Below are 21092 nucleotides of genomic sequence, written 5' to 3'. Positions count from 1 at the left end.
GTTAAAAATATACATAAGAAATCTACATAAAAGAAACTACATAAGCATTAAATAAATTAGTACTGTTTGGCGTTTGTTGGGTTTGTGTTTTGTGTTTTTCTCAATGGGCCTGGGCTTGGGAAATGGGAAACCCTTCAAAGGAGCTTTCTCTCGTCATCGCGACAAGATCAAGTTGACCGCAATGTAGAGCAACAACCGCAAAAATGCAGTCTGGCATTTTAATTGAAGGACGTTCGAATGCAAAATAAATAACGCATAGGCATAACAAGTTATTTGCTCGGCTATTATTTTGTGCTAGTTTTGCTTTGTCCACCAATCTTGTTGACATTGAAAGCAGCAATACAGGCCAACTTCTATTAGTGGTATTTATTATAATTATACACAATTAAACTGCTATAGATCCAGTTAAATTGTTTTCCCATTAATTTAATTTATTCCTAAGCTTCAATTTAAATCTATCAAAAGGTATCCAAAGTATTTAAAATGACAAAATTGTAAAGTATACATTAATTTGTTCTTGAACTCTTAACTATGTTTAACTTCGTTCCTCATACATTCAAGCTAGATTCTTAAAGTTTATTCGAAATTAGATTTAAGAAACCCTAATAACCTTTTAAATCTTTCTTTAAAATTAAGACCGTGGCCTCTGTAAGTTCCATTTAGAGAAGTTGGACTGTAGAAAAAATGCTGAGAGAGAGTTGGTGGCGAGGAGATTTTTGATGTCAATGTCGCACACACCTTCAAGACAATGAATATGAATGGACCGGATGGGGAGGGGTATTTACGCATTGGCCGAGGCGTTTGCATAACGCTGATGGGCTTCTTCGATTCGCAGATCGAAGCCTGTATATCTGCCTGGTATGTTTGGTATTTGGCAAGCCGACTGCATGCCAATGTGATTGCATAATCTGAATTCCCCTAGCTCCCCAACCCTCGAATTTCCACTTGATTTTTGTTCATCTTTGGAAGATGCGCGCTTTGCTTGTTTTTTGGCCACTGCAAACTGGTTGGGATTTAATTAAATATTGTGCAAGCCAGTTGGTCAGCTCGAAGACCGATGATGCGTGCAGGGCGTCGTCTGCTGATTTTCTGGCTTCTCAATGGGATTATTGTGAAAGTGGCAAAACAAAAGACTCAAGACACGAACGCGCCAGGGAAAGCTGCGTTTCAAGGGCAAGTTAAATAAAAGAGAAGGGTAAAGGTATTGGTGGTTGAAACTTATACTTGTCAACTAATCTGACATGCCCTTTAGTAAATATTAAAACCGGTCAAGAGCTCAATTGGCTTTTATTTATCTTGATTGGTTTGGGCAATGAAATGTCTAATAATAAATTGATAGCTATTTTTCTTTTCCCGAAATATAAAAATTACATCTAAGATTTCCATTGTTAAAATATCTAATGGTCTTTGAGGTGTGAAACTTTTAAAGAAGTACCACATGTTCAAGCCCATATAATATCACAGAGCCCGTTTCATTAACCTTTTTTTCTGTGTAAGCACTCCCTATTATTTACGTTTTGTTTGTACTCTTCATCAAAGTGATGATGACAAAAGCCTGTTACCCTGAGTGCAACACCTTTGATCTTCTTTAATGGCTTCTTTTATTGTTCGCGCTTTTGTTTGCTTTGTACGGCTTTTTATTATTTTCAAATGGGATTTTTCACGGGCACTTTGAAAGGAAAAATCTCCAAGCCCACTTCACAGAAACTGTTGAGCCGTTAACGACGTTTTTGTCAACCTGATTTTTTTGGTGTTGCCCTGTCAGTTCGTCGTGTTTGTTATGCGGCGCGTGATTTGACTTTTGGCAATTATCGTTCCAAAGAGACTAGCTAGCTGGCGATTATGAAACATGTCTCGTCTGCAGAGTCCCTCTCTCTCAGCAATTTGCAAATTGTTTTAGCTGAACTTGTTTTTATTTTATGCCTTTTTTTCGCTGTTTTTCCCGCTGACTTTGCACATCTTGCGGACTCATCGAAAGTTGAAACCGATTATCCAGACAGGCTTACATACAGACACAGTGCATGTGTACTTATGAATAGGCATGAGGCAATAACCGCTTCATAAAAAACAAAACAAAAAATAAGATAAAGCCAGGCGGCTGACATTTAACAAAGGCGGAAAAAAAACATCAGAAGACAAGAAAAGAAGCCCAGGCTAATGACTAAGCATATAACAAGCAATTCTACAAGTGACATTTGAAAGAGCATCGAAAAGTGCAGTGAAGGGGAAATAAATGCATATATAATTGCTCAAGACATGCAGAAGAATTTTTTCATTGAACTGTAATTTTCTGTAACCTTTGATATTTTAGAAAAATATCGAAAAAAACAGTACACAAATAAAGTAAATTAAGTACAATTATCGAAATATTTTCACGACCTAAGGAACTGATTTTTTAAATGCTTGCTAGCTATTTACAGAGAAGTAGAGTTTTTACATTTATTAATAGACATTTTGAATCCCTAAATAAATCTTTAAAAAATACATTTAAGCTCCCAACTAACTAAGACCTATTTATAATTTTCTATAAAAGAAATAATGTCCCCTAACCAACGGTTAAAATATAAATCTGAGAAGTGTACTGAAATTATGAAAATAAATTGTTGTAAAATAAACGTTTTAACGAATTATGTACAATATTTTCCCAAATTCTTTTCCTATATAGTGGTATATGTATTATATATACATTGGCAGATTTCGGGGGTTAAATGTATATGTATTATATATACATTGACAGGTTTCAGGGGTTAAAGGTGGGGGAGTTTTTTGTGTTCTGTTGTGGCAATAATAATTTGTATGGGTTGTTTCTTTTTGTTCATTATTTTATTGTTGTGCATAAATATTTTACAACTAAAGCTAGACTTAAAGTATTTCGGATAGAGAGGGAAAGATTGAAAAAAAATTATTAGAGAAGAGATAGAAATAAAAGAGAACTGCGCCTGGTAAAAAGCCATTTAAAGTTATTTCAAGTTGATCAAGATTGTATCCACTGGGGGTCGTTGTTTACGCTTGTTTGTCTAGATTTCTAGATTTCTAAATTTCTAGAATTTCCATATTTGAACCAAGGAAAGACTTTTCGCATCTGCATATGTGAACGAATGTGTGTGAGTGGATGTGTATGTGTGGGCGTTTATGTGTGTGTGTTTTTGTTGTTGTTTAGGTATGGCAGCTCGAAGAATACGAATTGTTTAAATAATTTACATAGCAAGAAAAAAAATATATAGTAGAGTATTCAAATTAAAAGCAGCAGCACTGGAAAATTTTGAAAGAGTATTTAAGCAGCCGAAATGGTTGTTTACTTAATTTTGTTTGCCGTGGTTGTTGTTAAGCCAAAGCAACGCAGCCAATTATCTACGGTTCGGCAACAAAAGGGTTAAGCTCGCAGAAGATTCTCTTCTCTTCGCGAAAACTCGCGAATGGATAAGGGCTAAGACTAGAAATAACTAACTACGCTGATTTTCTCTGTTTTTTGTTTTCGTTCTTTTTTTTTGGGTTTGTGACCTATTCCGGCACCACTGTGGTGGTGTCGTCAAATGTCGCCTCCACCGTGGTTGGCGTCTCTGTGGTTGTTGTTGTCGTTGTCTTGCGGTTGCGCAGGCGTCGGCCACGCCCCTTGCGCCCCATCTTTTTGCGATGCACCACATGCGTCTCGGAACTAAAGCTTACTGCCTCGCTAACTTTTTTGCCCACAGTGGTGGTGGTGTTTTGGGTGGTTGTTGTTTGTGTGTTTAAATTGATGTCGCCATCAATGGCCCCACTAATTGTGGTTGTTGTTTGGGCATTTTCGGGACTGTTGTTGGTGACTATTGTTTGTGAGTTCAGGTTGTTGCTACTACCAATAGCTTGGGTACTAATAGCGCCACTGGTTTTTGTGCTTATAGTTTGAGTATTTTCTTGGTGGTTGTTGTCTGCGGTGGCGGTGGTTGTTGTTTGTGCGTTACCACTAATAATTTCGGAGCTAATTGTGCTTGTTGTTTGAGTATTATTTTGTTGGTTACTATTATCTGCAGTGGTTGTCAAACCAAGCTGACCCATAATAACAGCACCAATTGGCATGGCTGTTAGTGTTTCAATGTTCACTGTGTTGGTGGGTGTTGTTGTTTGTGTACTAAGCTGTGACTCTGTGGCGCTCTCAATGCTAAAGATTGTGGTTTCTTCAGGCACCTGATCGTCTTCTGGCCTAATGGTTGTAGTTTCTACAACTGGTTCAATGTTCGCACTAATAGCACCATTAATTGTTTGATCTTCGGTGTTCAGTGTGTTGATTTCCTGACCACCACTGCTGATGGGGGCCTGCACCACCAGCGGCTGGCGCACAGAGAAGGCCGAATTCGAGTCGCTGGCAACATCGGGCGTCATGGTGGTCTGGCTGCCCTCGGCCAGCGACTTTTGCACCTTGCTGAGTATCACTTGATCGAGATTGGCTATCGAAATGACCAGGGGCGAGGACTCATTGGACTCGGGTCGTAGGAGGGGTACAATGGGTCTTACGTAAGTGGGTGCCGGTGTGGTAGTCTCGCCGGATGGGATATCCGAAGCACTGCTACTGCTGCTGATGGTGGTGCTCTCCTCCGTCTCCCCGACAATGCTATTGCTGTTCAGCTGCTTGCCCTTACGGGCCGAATCGAATAGTCCCTCCAGCGATATGGTCGAGGTCTCCAATGCCCCAGTTAGGACTTCGGGCACCAGGGACTTGCCACTGCGATCGGTGTCGCCTTCTTCCGCCTCCGGCAGCGAATTCCTCACGGGCGCCGAGGCTGCACTCTGGACTCCAGCAGCGGAGGTGGGTTCGGTGGGCGTGTAATCGGCCACTGTGCTGTGTCCGTCGTTGATCTGAATGTCACTGCCATCCACCAGATGGACATATTTCACCACACTGATCTCGCCCAGCTGCTCCACGTGGGGCAGCGACTCCACCCGCAGCGTGCCAAAGTCCTGATTGGCCTTGGACTTCCGCTGGGCAAACTTGGCCTGCTTGGAATTGATCTCCACAATGCGATTGATCTCAATCAACTTGTGCTTGGGCACCACCTCCGTTTGGATCGTGGGGTACAGTCGGACCGCTGGCTTTCTCGTCGTGGCCTCCTCTTCTTGGGCCTCGCCCTCGATGAGGGTGAACACATGCAGCAGGGTGGTGGCCGGCGGTGGTGCTTGGGTGGTGCTCGAGATGTTTTGATCCTGTGAATTGATGGAAGTGGCTTCATTAGCATTGGTCGCTGTTTCAGTTTCGGTTACAGTTTCAGTTTCTGTTTCGGTTTCGGTTTCAGTTTCTGGTGGCGTGTCTGTGGTGGTGGCTGTGTCTGACTGTGTGCTGGGTGGTGCTGGTGGTGGTGATGGTGGTGTACTGGGTGTGGTGGTCACAAAGCCCTGCTCCTGTTCCTGCTCCTGCAGTAGCTGCTCCACGGTGGTTTCTTCTTCCACCGCCACCTCTGTTCCGGTTTCCACCTCTGCCTCTGCCTCGGCCTCAGCCCCCGTCTCCGTTTCCGATTCCATCTTGACCACCTTGGGTTTCAGGGCCGGATGCTTCTTGCTGTGCTTGTCAAAGATCTTCTTGTTCCTCGCATTCAGTGCATCGATATTCAAGTCTTCTATCAGGGAGTTCTCGCTGGAAGTTTCGGTGGCCTCCGTGGAGGGACCCGTGTACTTCCTCTCGTAACTCCGGTTATTACTGGGTATAAATGGCGCCGGTTTCAGTAGTGTCAGCGGTGTGGTGCGCTCGTAATCGCTGGCAACGGGTTTCAGGGTTAGGTTCGGTGAGGCCACTCCCGGCGGTCGGTTGACCACGCGGGGTCGCTTTGTGCTGCCAAAGCGGTTGGTTGGCGGACTGTTGGCGTTGGTCGAGCTTGATGGGCGATTGCGGGGATTGAAGGGTACATTTCCGGATGCGGTAGGTGGTGCGGCACCACTTCCGGTGGCTCCAAAGTTGGGACGACTGCCCGGTGGAGCGCGGTTATCCTTGGGTCTATATGGGGAATTGAACTTGGGCTTGTCTTGGGCCGTGTCTTCCTCCTCTCCCACCGCCACCGGCTTCTCCTCCTCCTCCTCCTCCTTTTCGTCTTCATCCTCCTCTTCATCGCCTTCCTCCTCGGAATCCTCCTCCTCGTCTTCTTCCTCGCTCTCCTCTGCCTCATCTTCCTGCTGTGGCTTCGACTTCTCCAGTGTGGGTCGCGTCTTGGGAACAAAAGGTCTGCGCAGAGTGGTTGCAAACTGATTCTGCAGTGGCTGCTCTCGCCGTTCTTCCACCTCCTCGTCATCCTCATTATTTCCCTGAGACTTGAAGCGATCGGAACCTGGCAATCTGGAGCCTCGTGGATCGCTTCTCACAAAGCCCTCTCCACGATTGCGGACACTCGAGTTGAAGGGATCAAAGCGGCCGTTCTTCTTGCGGACGAATTTCGCTGTGGGTCGGGTGGTGCTGAATGCCAGTGGGGCCTTGGTGGTGCCACCGCTGGCCGAGGGTGGCGTATAGGGTCTACGGGCCACCAGTTTGCGTTTGAAGAAGGGCCTTGGCGTGGAGACACTAGATGAAGATTGGTCATCTGTGGAAGAGTCTTCATCGCGGCGGGTGTTGCTCGTGGCTTTCTCGGCCAGCAGCTTCTTCAGACGGTCGTTAATCACGCCCTGTTCACCTTCACCTCTCGCCTGCTCTGCCTTTACTTTGTCTCTCAGCTTTTGCAATTCCGACACATCCTGATCGTCCTTTTGACCCAGAGTCTTGAATCGATTGCTGATTACCCCATCCTGTGGCTCACCTCGTGCCTGCTGCTCTTTGATCCGCTGGCGGAGATGGACGAGATCATTATCCTGATCCGTGAATCTGGTGTGGCTGGGAACGAAAGGTTTACGGGTGGTTTCGTCGGAATTATCCACACTTGCCGCGGTACTTGAGTCCACGGGCCTCAACTTGCGCACAATCTTGCGGAAACGCTTGTTGCCGGTAGTGCTAGTGTTGTTGTTGTTGTTGTTGCTGGTGGTGCTTTGGCTTATTGTTGTTGGTGTGGCTGTGGTGGTGGTGTCTGGGTTAGTGTCAGTGGCGCTATTAGTGGTGCTATCTACGTTGGTACTATTATTGCTATTGCTATTCAAGGGTCTGCGGAATTTCAAAACGCGTATGCGCTTTGGTGTTGGCCTGCTGGTGGTTGTTGTTGTGCTGGTTGCTGTGGAGTCTTCTTCCTTCTCATCATCATCTTCTCCTGCTTCTTCGTGGGCATCACCCTTAGTCTCGGTCTCTTCAGTCTGCTCATCGACTAGGGTTAGTTTAGTTACCTGGGCGCGTTGACGGCCCCCAAAGGCCAATCGTCTGGCGGTGGTTGTTGTTGCTGTTGAGGGTTGTTCTTGTGTTGTTGTTGTGGTTGTTGTTGGAGTGGTGTTGGTGGTGCTGCCTCTGGTGCGGCTCAATTGATAACGATTCTGAAAGCGTCGTGTGGAATTAACATCATTACCTAAGGCATTCAAACCAGCCCCAATCGCTTTCTTTTCCCCCTCTTTCTCTAGACTAGCATCATTATCATCATCGTTATCATTATCATTATCATCATCATCATCGTTATCATTATCTGAACTATCTGCCTTAAGATTAGCTGTGACTGGTTTGTTGTTGTTTGTGTAACTGTTTGACTTGAATCGATTAATATAATTGGCTACGGTGCTGTTACTACGTTGACTAGCTACATTCAGTGCGGTGCTACGGTTAGTAAGGTAGTTAAGATTAGTGGTGCCTCCCCCCCGAGTATTGTTGTTGCTTAGTGTTTGGTTAGTGTTCGATACCTCAACGGAGCTATCGTCATCTTCTTCATCCTTTTCCTCCCCATGCTCTTCGTTGTCCGTGTCTGTTTTTTCTTGAGTGGTTTCTGTCTCTGTCGGTTTTTGGGTGGTTGTTCTGAGTGGTTGTCTTTGCCTGTTGGCAAGCAGTTGACTTAGTCGTGAACGTGCAGTGGTGCTTGTGATTTGAGAATCTACGGATTCCTCTTGATTGTCCTCCCCATCCTCGTTTTCATCGTAGTCTTCTTCTTGGGGATCTTCCTCCTCTTGAACCTGCTCATCATCAGACTCCGCTCGGTGGTACAAATTTCTATTGATAGCCACCAGATTACGTCGTGTGCTGGAGCTAACTCTCAGTGGGGCTGCGGTGGTGCGACGTGCTGCAAAGTTGGGTGGTTTGCGAGCCGGGAACACAGCTGCCGCCTCCTCTTCATCGGGAGTGGGCTGGAGAGCCCGATGGCGGTTTGTTTGAAGAAAGACGGCACGTGGCGGTGCCACCTGCTCTTCTTCCTCATCTTCAGCACCATCGTCATTATCATCGTCATTATCCTCACCGTCGGTGGTTGTTGTTCTTGGTGTTGTGAAGCGATTACGTGAGCGGTTCAAGGCCGCATACGGACGACGTGTGCTAATCTCGTCGCCGTTCGTTGATCCCGTCGTGGTTGTTGTTGTGATGGCTGCTGACGCATTAAAACGGCGACGTGATAGAAGCGTTCGTCGAGTAGTTGTTGCTGTCGTTTTCGCTGTAACTACCTCGCCCTGATCTATTTCATTGTCGGCACTGGGATTTGCGGTCGTCGTCGTCGTTGTTGTTGGTGCGGTAGCATTGAAGCGTCGGCGTATCAAAAGCTGCCGCCTTGGTGGAGTTGTGGTTGCTACTTTTGGTGTTGAGCTCTCCGTATCATTTTGGTCGATCTCATTCTCCAGATTCTCATCGGCAACTGGGGCAGCAGAAGTGGTTGTTGTTATTATGGTGCCATTAAAACGGCGACGAATTACCAACTGGCGACTTGTAGTACTGCTTACTGGTTTACTTGTCGTCGTCGTTGTGGCTTCTGTACTAGATCCACTTTCTTGCAGGGGAATCTCATTGTCATCATCTATATGTGCCTCCAATTCTGGCTCTTCGGTACTATCTTCTGCCTCTTCAGAAGTTTTCTTCTCAGCTTCTTTAGAATCCACCTTTTTTTCTACGACATCATCGATTACCTCTTTCTGAGAACTTAAAGTGGTTGATTCTTCATCATCATCGCTATCTTCATTTTCATTATTTTCGATTTCATTTTCCGTTGGCTTTTCCGTGGTTGTTGTGGTTGTCGTAGTAGCAACTTTGCGATTAATGCCCACATAAGGTTGCCTTGTGCTTCTGTCTGCTGGGATTGCGGCCTCGGAGGTATTCTGTGAACTTAGAGTGGTTGATTCTTCATCCGCATTTTCATTATTTTCTATTTCATTTTCCGCTGGCTTTTCAGTGGTTGTTGTGGTTGTCGAAGTCGTAACTCTGCGCCTGATACCCACATATGGTTGTCTTGTGCTTCTGGCTGTGGTTGATTCGTCATCCTCATTTTCAATATTTTCGATTTCATTTTCCGCTGGCTTTTCTGTGCTTGTACTTGTAACTCTGCGATTAAAGCCCACGTAAGGTTTCCTTGTGCTTCTGGCTGCTGTGGTTGCGGTCTCGGTGGTTGAATCAGTGTCTTCCTCGCTGGTGGCTACGGTGGTTGTGGTGGTGCTACCCCTGCCTCTCAGTCTATTTAAGCCTGCATAGGTGCGTCTTGTGGTTGAACCCACCTTTAACTCCTCTTCATTGTCGTTATCTAAAATAAATTAAAAGTGTTTTAATTAGTTTTGTTTTATATGTGCCGCATTTTTGTTGCAATAATAAATTTGATATTCATTTTTGATACAATCCTCAAAGAAGGAGGTAATTTTATTCATTCAACAATTTCTTTAACAAATAAAATGCATTTTTAAAACCAAATCTATTTTGTACTTTTTAAAAAATATAAATGTTTTAAAAATATAAATGTTAAAATACTTGACAAGACTTACCGATATCAGAAGAGTTTGAATCCGCCACTGCATTAATAGGTCTTCTGGGGGTGAACACTCTTCTGGTGGTGGTTCTTATAGAGCTGGTTGATGATTCTTCTTGGGGTTTCTCATTGGTTTCTTCATTGTCTTCTTCACTATTTTCTGTTGCCGACGGTGTAGGTGTGGTGGAGCGAACCCGGAAGCGCTGAGGAACACTGTAGCTTCTTCTGGTGGTTGTATCTAGTGGCTCATTTAGGTTATTTTCCTGCAATCTGGTGGATAGGGTCAATCGAGTGCGGTTTAATCTTGTGTAGGTGCGCAAAGCCCGGGCATCTTCTTCGCTCCTTTCCTTTTCTTCTAAAAGCGAAAAGCTTACAATCTTGGAGGTCTGATTGCTTGAGTCTGTTGCCAATGGTAGTGTTTTAAATGTTTTTCCCTGTCGCTGGGATTTTGTTCTCTCCTCGGTAACCTCACCACCTTCATCATCATCGATGTCAGCGGTAATCTCATCATCATCTATGGTTTCCTCCCCTGATCCGACCAACTTTGCCCCCGGGTGACCTAATTTGACCCGGGGGTTTTCAATAAAAAATGACCGAGTTCGGCATTAATTTCCTTGGCCTGCTCCATCGCCTGGCGATGGTCATCGCTTTCGCCTTCATCGCCTAGAGAATTAGTTGGTGTCTCGTTTTCGCTCACATTGAAAACATCATGGATTTGCTGTTTGATGTTCACAGTCACACTTTCAATATCTGGTGGTGCGGGAGATTTGTCGATGTAGGTAATGGGTGAATCCTTCACATACTGATAGTACTTTCTTCTATGGTAAATCGGTAAAGAAAGCTTATCATCGCCTTCATCTTGTGTGACTTCACTTCCCTTAGTGATTGTCTGGCTTTCTACTTTGTTCTCTGACTGCAACCGATTTATGGCATTGCTAAGCTGTATTTTAAGATCGCCTAAATCTTCTTCAGTGGTTGTTGTTGTTGCTTCTGTGGTGGTTGTTGTCGTGGTTGTGCTGGTTCTGAGGCGATTTACAAACTGCTCCTTGGCCGCAGCCAACTGATCTTCAGTAGACTCGTCTGCAACGGGAGCTTGAGTGGTTGTTGTCCTCAGGGGTCTTCTGTGGACGAGAACTCTTCTAGTGGTCGATTCTGAGGGGGTAGAGGTTGCTTCCTCTGTGGACTCCTCTTCAATTGGAGCTGGAGTGGTTGTTGAGCTTACGGGTCTTCTAAATGTGAGAACTTTCCTGGTGGTGGGTTCTACGGAGGAAGAGGTCGCTTCTTCTGTAGACTCGTCTTCGATTGAAGCTGGAGTGGTTGTTGTGCTCACAGGTCTTCTAAAGGTCAGAACTCGCCTTGTGGTGGGTTCTACGGAGGAAGAGGACGCTTCTTCTGTAGACTCGTCTTCAACTGGAGCTGGAGTGGTTGTGGTGCTCACTGGTCTTCTAAAGGCGAGGACTCTCCTGGTGGTGGCTTCTGAGGCGATGGTGGGTTCTGTAGAGGAAGTAGTTGGTTCTTCAGTGGTTGTGCTGGCCTTCGTGGGTCGCTTAAAGGCAAAGCTTGCCCTGCGAGTGCTGGCCTCTATTTCGTTTGGTATTTCAGTGGTGGTGGTTGTTGTACTGCCTCTCGTGGGTCTGGTCCTACGGATTATGGGCCTGGCTGTGGTGCTTACATGTGGCGTCTCTTCCACTTCATTACCATCTTCGTGACCAGCTTCATACTCAAATTCTTCAACCTCTTCGTGTTCGATGGTCTCCTTGGGTTTCTTTAGGAGACGTCTTCGCGTTTTGGTCACCGTAGTTTCCGTTTGGCCCTGTTTCTTGCGGTTGTTGCGTGAGGAAAAGTCCAAGGCCAGCAGCGAAGAAAGATCGTTGCTCTCGAAGCGCACGGATCCACGATTGCGAGTCACCGTGCGAGGGGTGGTGCTCGGCGGTGGTGGGTGGGTCACTTCATCGATAATGTACTCATATTCGGCGGGTTTCTCCTCCACGGTTTTGGTGTGGATGCGCTTCACCACCTTCTGGCCCGCGTCGAGGGTGCGCACGTAGGTGGTGCGAGTGCGGGTGATTCCATTGCCCAGGTTATCGGTTTTTGTGGTGGTGCGATTGCGAACGGCGTTCAACGAAGAGCGACCACCGTATACCTTTTCCACTCTTTGCTCAGTTTCCTCTTCTTTGGAGGAAGACGAATGTGCATCAGGTGTCTCGGTGCTTGTGGTGCTGTGGTTGTTCCTGGCTCTTTTGTTGGCATCTGCCGCAAGAAGAGAGGAGAGATCTCCCTCTTTGCGTGGCCTAAAACTGCCTCTGACTATTACCCGACGTCGTGGCAGGGCAGTGGTTGTCTCACTCTCGTCTTCACTCTCCTTCGCTCCTTCCGTGGTAGTGGTTGTTGTTGTCGTGCCTTCTGTGGTGCTGCTGGTACGGAAGAGACTACGTCTAGTGGTGCTGCTCACTTCGGCTTCTTCTGCAGTTGTTGTGGTTGTGGCTTCCGTGGTGCTCGGTGTTTTATTGTGGAAAAGCGAATGACGAGTGGTTGTTGTATCTGGTTCGACCTCATCGCCAACTGAGCTGCTATTGGTATCTTCCGTTGAAGCAGTGCTTGAAGCTTCAGTGGTGCTGCTTCTAAAGAACGAACGACGCGTTGGGCCCTCGGTGGTTGTCTCGGCTTCATTTTTTGTTTCTGTGGTGCTGCTAGGAGCATCTGTGGTGCTACTAGGTGCCTCAGTCGTGCTAGATCTAAAGAAGGTTCGTCTCTTTAGCCCTTCAGTGGTTGGCTGAGCTTCACTTTCCGCTTCAGTGGTGCTGCTAGGTGAGTCTGTAGTGCTAGTCCTGTAAAAACCTCGTCGTTTCGGTCCTTCTGTGGTTGTCTGGCCTTCACTTTCTCCTTCAGTGGTGCTGCTGGGCGCATCTGTGGTGCTGGATCTGTAAAAACTGCGTCGTTTCAATCCTTCTGTGGTTGTCTCGGCTTCACTTTCTGGTTCGGTGGTACTGGTTCTAGTGCGCACTATAACACGTCGTCTTGGACCCGCAGTGGAAGTGGTTTCTTCTTCTGGCGCAGCTTCAGGTGTGGTTGAGCTAAAGCGGTTGAAAGGGCGTCGAGTGGACTTTTCTGTAGTTGTCGTGGTTTCTTCTTGGGGGATCACAGTGGTGCTAGTGCTGCTACTGCTCTCTGGTATTTCAGTACTGCTGACAGGTGATTCAGTAGAGCTTTCGCTGATATCTGTGGCAGTCTCTTTTTCAAAAGCCTCTGAATTTGACTCGGTGCTGCTGAATTCTTCAGATTGTACAGGAGCTGCTGTCGATGATACTTCGTTGTTGTTTTCCGAAATTATCTGGTTGCCGGTTTCTGTGCCTATCGCTTCCTTAGATTCTTTATCGAAGGAATACAATTCTGTGGAACTGCTGCTGCTTTCTTCAGATGCCTCAGTGGTGCTGCTAACAGGTGCTTCTGTAGAGCTGCTAACAGATGCCTCTGAAGAGCTGCTAGCATCTGACGTTTCTGAAGGCTGGGTGGTGACCTCCAATTGTGGTGGTGCAGCTACTGTGACAATTTCTGGCGATTCCTGTTCGGTGGCCGTGTTGCTATCGTCTGTATTTTCACTTCCAGCAGGCGCCTTGGTCTCTCCCCTCTTTTCATCATCGATTATCTCAGCAGCCACATTTTCATCTTCGGTGGTGTTTTCTACAATCTGGCCACCCCTGCTTACAGGTTGGTGGGGCAGTGATGCTTTGGCCGCTTCGCCGAGATTTCTTACAAAACTGGAACTGCGTCCTGCGGTGAGATGGGCTCCACCTTCGGAGTCGCGAGTGATGGCCTTGTAGTGGATTTGAGAATCATCAGTGGTGGCTCTGCTAGCGGAGCGTTGGATGCTTTGGTAGCTGCGGGAACCATGAGATGTTGTTTCAGTTGCTTCTTCCAATGCCACTTCTGATTCATCTTCGGCAGAATTCAAGCGACGACTGCGGAATTTGGTGGTGGTCGGAAGCTCCTCTTCCAAATTTGATTCCGCGTTCAACTGCTTGCCGGCAAAGCGTCGTGAGTCCTTATCGTCGCCCGCTAAGGAATTGTGGACCACTCTACGCTGGGTTGTGGGACCTCGCACACCGCGCCAAGTATACTTGACATGCTGCCCGGTGGTGCTGGGAGCATCGGTTTCGATGTGGTTTTGGGATTGACTTAAACTAGAGCTAACTACTTCATGCCTTAAGCTATTGCCACCGTTACCAGCTACATCTACTTGGGATTCTTGGTGGTGCAGTGAGGAGGTTTTGGTTCGTGTGTTGATTGCTGTTGCTGTTGGAAGACTGGCACTCACCTTGGGCCTATCCCCTGGAGATAGTCGTGTCTTCTTCACTACTTGCGCAACTTCATCGGTTTCGTTATCGTTATTGGTATTGTTATCTTTATCGTTATCGGTTTGGGGGACAGTGGTGGTGGTGGTGCTGGCTGTGGGTCGTGTGCGACGTCGGGGATAACCAAAGGGTCTGGGACTAGAAAGGTTTGGTTCGGTGGTTGTTGTTTGGGTCTGTTCTTGTTGGGGTTGCCTTCTGCCCGGGTTGGTTCTAATTCTATTTAAACTACTCAAACCGTTTGTTGGACTAGCATCGTTCGCTGCTTCTGCATTGTTGTTGTTGGTGGTTGCTGTTGTTGTTGTTGTGGTTATGCGACGACGGTTGGTGGTTGCATACTTGTACTGGGTCTTGGTTTTCGTTACCTCACTGTCCTCGTCCACGTTGTTTACGTCATTCAGTTCGCTGTTACCCGTGGTTGTTGTTGTTTTCGGTGTGGTTGTTGTTGTGGTTTCCAGTTCGGGTTCCGTTGTTGTTGTGGTTGTTGTTGTTGTTGTCGTTGCTAAGTCAGGATTGGAAGGAAGGTGGGTGGGTGAGGCTTCGCTCAGCTCGGTGGCTAGCAACGAGTCTGAGCTAATGCCATTGGTGGTTGTTGTCGGAACAGTGGATGCTACAATTGGTGTGGGTGTGGTGGTGGTGGTATGCAGGTTATTAGTTATGGATGTAGTGGTGATGGTGGTTGAGGTGCTTTCATTTGGTTCAGTGGTTTCGTTAGTGGTGGTTGTGGTGGTTTCGGATTGGGCAGTTGTGCTGGGTGTCGCTGTGATGTTCTCTTCTGTTGGTATTAGGTTATTCAGTTTCACATTGTTGTTGTTATTGCTGCTGTTGTAGTGGTTCTTGTAGTTGTTGTTGGTGGTGGTGCTGGCCTTGGCAGTCTCAGTGCCGGCGGTTGTTGTTGTTGTAGTTTCTGGTGTTGCTGTTGTAGTGGTGCTTGTTCTGCGGCCGATGCTCGCATATTTACGTGTGTTTGTGGTTTGTTTGCTCTGTACCGTAACATTTTCCTTTTGCTCGTCTTCGTACTCTTCCTCTTCGTCCTCAGTCGGATCTTCAGCATCCTCGACGGTGGCACTCTTGGTGGGTCGTGAGCGCTCAAAGTATTTGTAACTGGGAAAGGAGATTTTTTTGATTAATAATAATAACCATATATAATTCAATTAACCCACTCACCGATTAGTTGTCGAACTAGGCGCCGCTTCCGTGACGTCTGGTGATGCTGTGGTGCGTCCACGTGTGCGGCTCAAGGTGGCATAGGATTTAACCTGAGCCTGCGTTTGTTCCTCCACGTCCTCTTGGGATTGTCCTGCCGACGGAGCCACTGTTGTGGGTCTTGTGCGCCTGAGACTTGTGTAAGAGGGCGTGACTGAGCTCAAAGGACGACGGGTGGTTGTCTCAACTTCAGACAAATTTTCCTCCTCTTGCTGCTGATCCTCCTCCTCATCTCCCTGACTGGCGGATCGATGACGATTAATGGTCACATATTGCTTGCGCTCCTTCAAGAAACCATCGAATTCGGCCAACTTTTCAATGCCCTCGTTTTGTGGACCTTGGCGGCTATTTCCTCTGAGGACCGAGGAATATTTGGAGTAGCTGTTGGAGGCACCATTCGATGAACTACTCGAAGAACTGGATTCCGTGCTCGTCTCCGTGGCTTCGCTGATCTTCAAACGATTCCGGGTGAAGGAACTTAAAGTTCCGGGACGACTTAGGACACGATCATACAGAGATTTGCTAATGGTAGAGGGTGTGGTCGCTGCACCACTGGCGGAGTTTTCTTTTAACGTTATCGATCCATCCTTGTTGCGCAACAGATGCTTTTCTAACTGTTCCACACCACCCACTTTGCGAATCAAGTCGATCAGCTCCTTGATCACCTGCGGATCCTCCTCAGCATCAGTGGATTTGCTTGGCGATAGTTCATCGGTGTCCTCTTCGTACTCCAGATCCTCATCAACACTTGCTGGCGTTGTTGTGGTGGTGGTCGTAGTACTAGTTGTGGTGCTGGTGGTGGTGCGTGGGTACACTGGACGAGCCGTGGGTGCTGCAGTCACTCGATTCGAGCGCGCTGTGGTGGTTATCGGGGTTGTGGAGGTCACTGGCGCCACTGTGGTGGATCTAAGGTAGAAAGGTAATGGGTTAATTTATAAAAAATTAAATAATAGAGAAAAATAATAGAGAAAAATAATGAGAAATAGTACAAAATCACTCACTTCTTGGTCTTGCAAGGCACATTGCGGGCAAAGTCGCAGGAATCGGCAGCAGGATTAAAGTAGAGTCCCGATGGACAAGTGAACATGTGGGCCACGATACCAAGACCAGACGGTCCGCTGTCCAGACACCAGTAGTACTTTTTGCAATCCCTTGGATGCTGGAAGAAGCCCTCCTCCTCGCACTTAAAGTCCGAGCCCGGATCCGGAGTCGTTGGCGGTGGTGGCGTGGTGGATGCCCGGCCTCCAATGTAAAGGGAGGATCCCTCGGCCTCGGTCAGCTTGAAGGTGGTGCTCGGCGGTGGTGCTTGTGTGGTGGAGCTCACAGCTGGTCGCCTGGTTGCACTGGGTCGCCTGGAACTAGCTGGAGCTTCGGTCTTGCCATTAAGACGGTTCCTGGTGTTGGCATTATCGCGACTGCGAGATCTTGACGGTTTCTGCGGACCACTTGGCTTGGCCACCTCGTTGATGCCCAGTCTGGAATGGGATTGATATCATTAGAATAAGAATATATCATTTAACAGATATAAAATCCTTACCCCAATGCGTCCACCATGGCCTCCTTGGCAGCCTCGATAAGCGGATATGGCTTGCCATTGCAGGTGCCGCGGAAATCATCGTTGTCGATGGCCCAGAACATAATGCCACCCAGTCCCTGGGCCACCACATACTCGGCCTTCTTGCGCACGATGGCCTCGTCATCGTAGCCCACCCACTGGTTGCGTCTGTAGGCATAGGGCCCCATCACATTGGCATTCGGCTGCACAACCGTCCACTCGGGATCGTCCTTCAGGGTCTGACAGATCTGGTGGGGATTTAAGAGGATTAGTATGTCTATATTATCCGATTAAGAAGGTGTAAACCAACCTCATAGTAAGCCAGATATCCCTTTTCTCGAGTGGCATCGCCCTGCTCTCCCGGACCCTCCGCAGGTGCTCCCAGTTCAGTGCTCTCCTCGTTGATCAAAGTGTAGGACCGTCCATAGGTGGGAATGCCCAGGACAAGCTTGTCACGATCGGCACCCGCTTTCAGGTAGTATTTGATGGAGTAGTCCTGCGCAAATTCAAGATATGTATAGTCAAAAAATACTTCAGGTTCAATTCAAAGGATACTCACAATATTCAACTCGGCATCGTAGTTGTACTCGGAGTCCTCCTCCAGCGAATAAAGCGGGGCATGGTGGTTAACCGATGGCTCGTGGGAAGAGTGGAAATCGTAGGTCAGCACATTGAACCAATCCAGATACTTGTTCAACTTGGGCACATCGTAGCCCTTGTCGATGTACTCGATGCCAGCGGGAACGGCCATGGTCAGAAGGAGACGTGTGCGTCCAGTTTTCTCCGCTTCCCGTTCGAATTCGGCCCTCAGTTCCTGGACAAACTGTGCATAATTATCGCGATCCCGTGATTTTCCACCCTCTCGATGAGCTGGATATTCCCAGTCTAGATCGATGCCATCGAAGTGATTCTGTCGCAGGAATTTCAGGATGTTCTTGATGAACTGCTGCCGGCGGTCGTTACTCGCAACCAATGGCGAAAATCTGGAACTGGCCTCGTTCCACCCACCAATGGCAATCATGGTCTTCAGCTGCTTGTTATACGTTTTGAGTCCAGTGAACTTGGCATAGCCACCTGGACCAGACGGACAGGAAATTAAAGCCGAGTCAAATTAACTCGCCGGAAGGACGGGGGCGTGTCTGCGTTACTCACCCTGCTCAATGTCCTGGTACTTGTCGAAGGGCTTCATCTGGTTGTCCTTGGTGAATCCACCGAATGCGTACACCAAATGTGTACACAGATATGGATTGATGTTCTGCGGATTGAACTTGGCAGTGCCCGGCCGATAGACACTCCAGTTTGTGTAGTAGCAGACCACGCGACCCTCGCTGCTGGCTTCTGTTAATTGATAAAATCGAAATTAATATGGAATGGAAAATGGTTTAGTGACAGGATATCATAATTAAAATTGGTTGTTAATTTATACTAGTAAAAGAGAAGACATTGAAGGCTTAAAATATTTATAAAAGTATTTCATTAATTATGATACCATGGGAGTGGTATTTAAAAACGGATATTAAACAGATAAGACAACTAAATAGATTTTATTGGTATGTGAAAATATATAAAAAAAATAAGTTCAAAATAACAAAGCGTAAGCACCCCAATTTTAATTCCTCAATTAAATATACAATAATATTTAAATTAAATGAAGCATACACAATATATTTCCAAGTATTGGACTAAATTTTGTAATCGAAAAAAAGTACATTCTGGCTTTAACCTTTATTTTCTAAATGCTAACCCTTTTGTATTGACTAGAAATTTATTTGACTTATATTTGATGGTTTAATATATACTTAGCTATAGGTACACTTACCATTTATGCAATAGGCGAGAGCGCAGAGCAGGAAGAGCGTTTGCCAGGCCGCTCCACGCCGGAACTGCAAAAGAAAAAAAGAAGGAAGGAGAACAATAAGCGTTGGGCAATTATATCAATTCGATTTTTGGGGTTTCAAAGAGCACGAGGCGGAAGCCATCGGCTGGCAGCCCAATTAGCATATCGAGATCGCAGATTCGATCGCCATGGGCCATCAGCATTGACACAGTGACATCGATGGAATTATGGCGCTGATCAGGGGGAAATCGGAGATCGGAGGACCGCATAAATCTGGGCGAAACAAAAGACCAAAGACACGAACTCGAACTCGTAGAAGAGTGGTTCCCATGAAGGTCGCTGCTCATCAAATCGCGCCTTACATAATCACATGTGATGTGACGAGATGAATTTCATATGCAAATCGTCGAGCTAATCAGATGCAAATGCCACGCCCCTATTTTTTTGTTACTTTTTTGGTGTCATAATAGGGGCGCCTGACTAGGAAGCGGTACTACACATCATTATTATTTGTGGAGCGAGCTGAGCACTGAGTCACACTCATAAATATCTTAAACGGATTTTCATATTAAAATGCCAAAGTGTTACAACAGCTCGGGCTGCAGCCACAATGGGCCCAAATCTTTTTTGGATTTTGGTCAGCAACCGAAAGAGAAACAACACCAGATTACATAAGCAATCCGTACCAAAAACTCGACTTCGATTGCGTGTGCGTGTGTGTGTGTGTGTGAGCCATGCCGGTTTTTTTTTTGTTTTTATATACACTTTTTTCTGGGCTCACACACACCGTAATCGTTCATTCATCGAAGTGAATTTTACACACAGCGAACAAAGTGCCTGGAAATAAAAATTGATCAAGTCAAGGCATCAACATCATCAAAACATCACCATCGAAAAACATCTGCCTGTGATGAGATTCGAACAGGTTGGATTGCCGCAGCTCATAACTAATTAGCAAGCTGACCAGCTCTCGACTTTAAGACCTCTCTATATACTATATGATATATACTATAGGGGCTTGAGATGAACAGTGAAGTTTGATAATTGCATTTGCTTGCCGTAGGGGAACTTTCTTTTCGCAAAAAACAATTATCTATAGAGGCAATCATTCAAGGGAAGTCTTTAGGCCAATTGGTAAAAAACTAAAACTGTACATTAAATTTAATACCACACAATTTCGGTTGTGCAATGCTGGCAGCAACATATCTTGCTGGCAGATAGTCGATTCTGAGAAGAATACCATTTTTGAAGGCTGAATGCTTGTTCACAAGTCACAAAAAGATAAATCTAACTTAAACTAGTTTCACTTGTCTTGTCTTGCATAAATAAAATGACACAAAAACATAACTTGAAAGATCTTGGACCAAATGAGCCACACAAAAAACCCTAAAGCTGTTAAATTAATGTTTTTCTTATAAATATTTAAAGTAAGTTTTTAAAGAAGAAAGATTTTGCCTAACTATTTTAAAATTTAGCCACAAAATTACTAATGATGAGGTTATAAATCAGTACAAATATTTAGCATTTAATGTGTTGCAAGTGCAACAAGTGTTGCAACAACATTGAAGACTGCCAGCTAAAAGCCAACTAATAAACCAAAACCTTGAGTTTAGGATACTACTTTTCTAAGCAGGGTTTATTGGCTGTTGCAAATAGCTACCTTCTAAGTTCTTAACCCAAATTCAAGCTAAGAGTTTTCCTAAAAGCGGCTACAAAATTGCACTTGCAAAATGCTCTTTGCAGCTGAAGCATCGACAAATGGGGAGCGTATATATGGGGCTCTTTGGAGCTTTCCCCTTTAGCCGTAAATCGCAGCCGTATCCATATCCGGCATACTTGTCGATGAGGTGGCGGTGCTGTTGTCCCATTTTGCAAAAAAGCCGAGAGCCGAAAGCCAAAAGGCAAAGCACTCAAGACATTCTGGCGGAGGGGTAATGGCATATTTACCCAGTGCCAAGCGAACCGCCGAACCGCGATATAAAAATGTGTGTGGACATTGATTGGGTCATTGGACCAGCATAGGTAAACAAGATATGTTTATGGAACGCTGTGGCAATTTACATTTATATATAGCCATCATTTACATGGTGGTTGGTGGTTTCTTTCGTTGTTGTTTTTGCCGTTGTTGCTGTCGTCGCTTACGCATTGCTTAACATTGCTTTATGGCAGCGACTGCAGCAGCTGCTTACATAAAATTGCATGCCGAAAAACGGAGAAAAAGTACAAACTAAACAACTTAAATGAAAATGAAATGACAACAATTTGGATTGTACAATGCGCATGATCATTCGCATTCGCATTCGTTTTCGCATTTCGCATTCGCATTTCGCATTGATTGGCCAGACTCT

The 21092-nt window shown here is 46.1% G+C and overlaps 1 protein-coding gene across 1 annotated transcript in view; it reads right to left on the bottom strand.

The window, feature by feature from the left end:
- The window catches only part of LOC108051111 (serine-rich adhesin for platelets), a 36032-nt gene that overhangs the window by 2793 nt on the left and 12147 nt on the right, over window positions 1-21092 (bottom strand). Inside the window, 10 exon segments of the mRNA XM_017133078.2 lie at window positions 4492-9578; window positions 9814-10252; window positions 10357-15250; window positions 15314-16258; window positions 16354-16827; window positions 16890-17155; window positions 17218-17403; window positions 17467-17981; window positions 18060-18245; window positions 18727-18790. Of these exon segments, the coding sequence (XP_016988567.1) occupies window positions 4492-9578; window positions 9814-10252; window positions 10357-15250; window positions 15314-16258; window positions 16354-16827; window positions 16890-17155; window positions 17218-17403; window positions 17467-17981; window positions 18060-18245; window positions 18727-18790 (13056 nt within the window).

Source organism: Drosophila rhopaloa, unplaced genomic scaffold (assembly GCF_018152115.1).
Source record: "Drosophila rhopaloa isolate 14029-0021.01 unplaced genomic scaffold, ASM1815211v1 contig_3, whole genome shotgun sequence".
NCBI lineage: Eukaryota > Metazoa > Arthropoda > Insecta > Diptera > Drosophilidae > Drosophila > Drosophila rhopaloa.
Note: the sequence above shows the minus strand (reverse complement) of the source record. Positions and strands in the feature narration are given on the sequence as shown.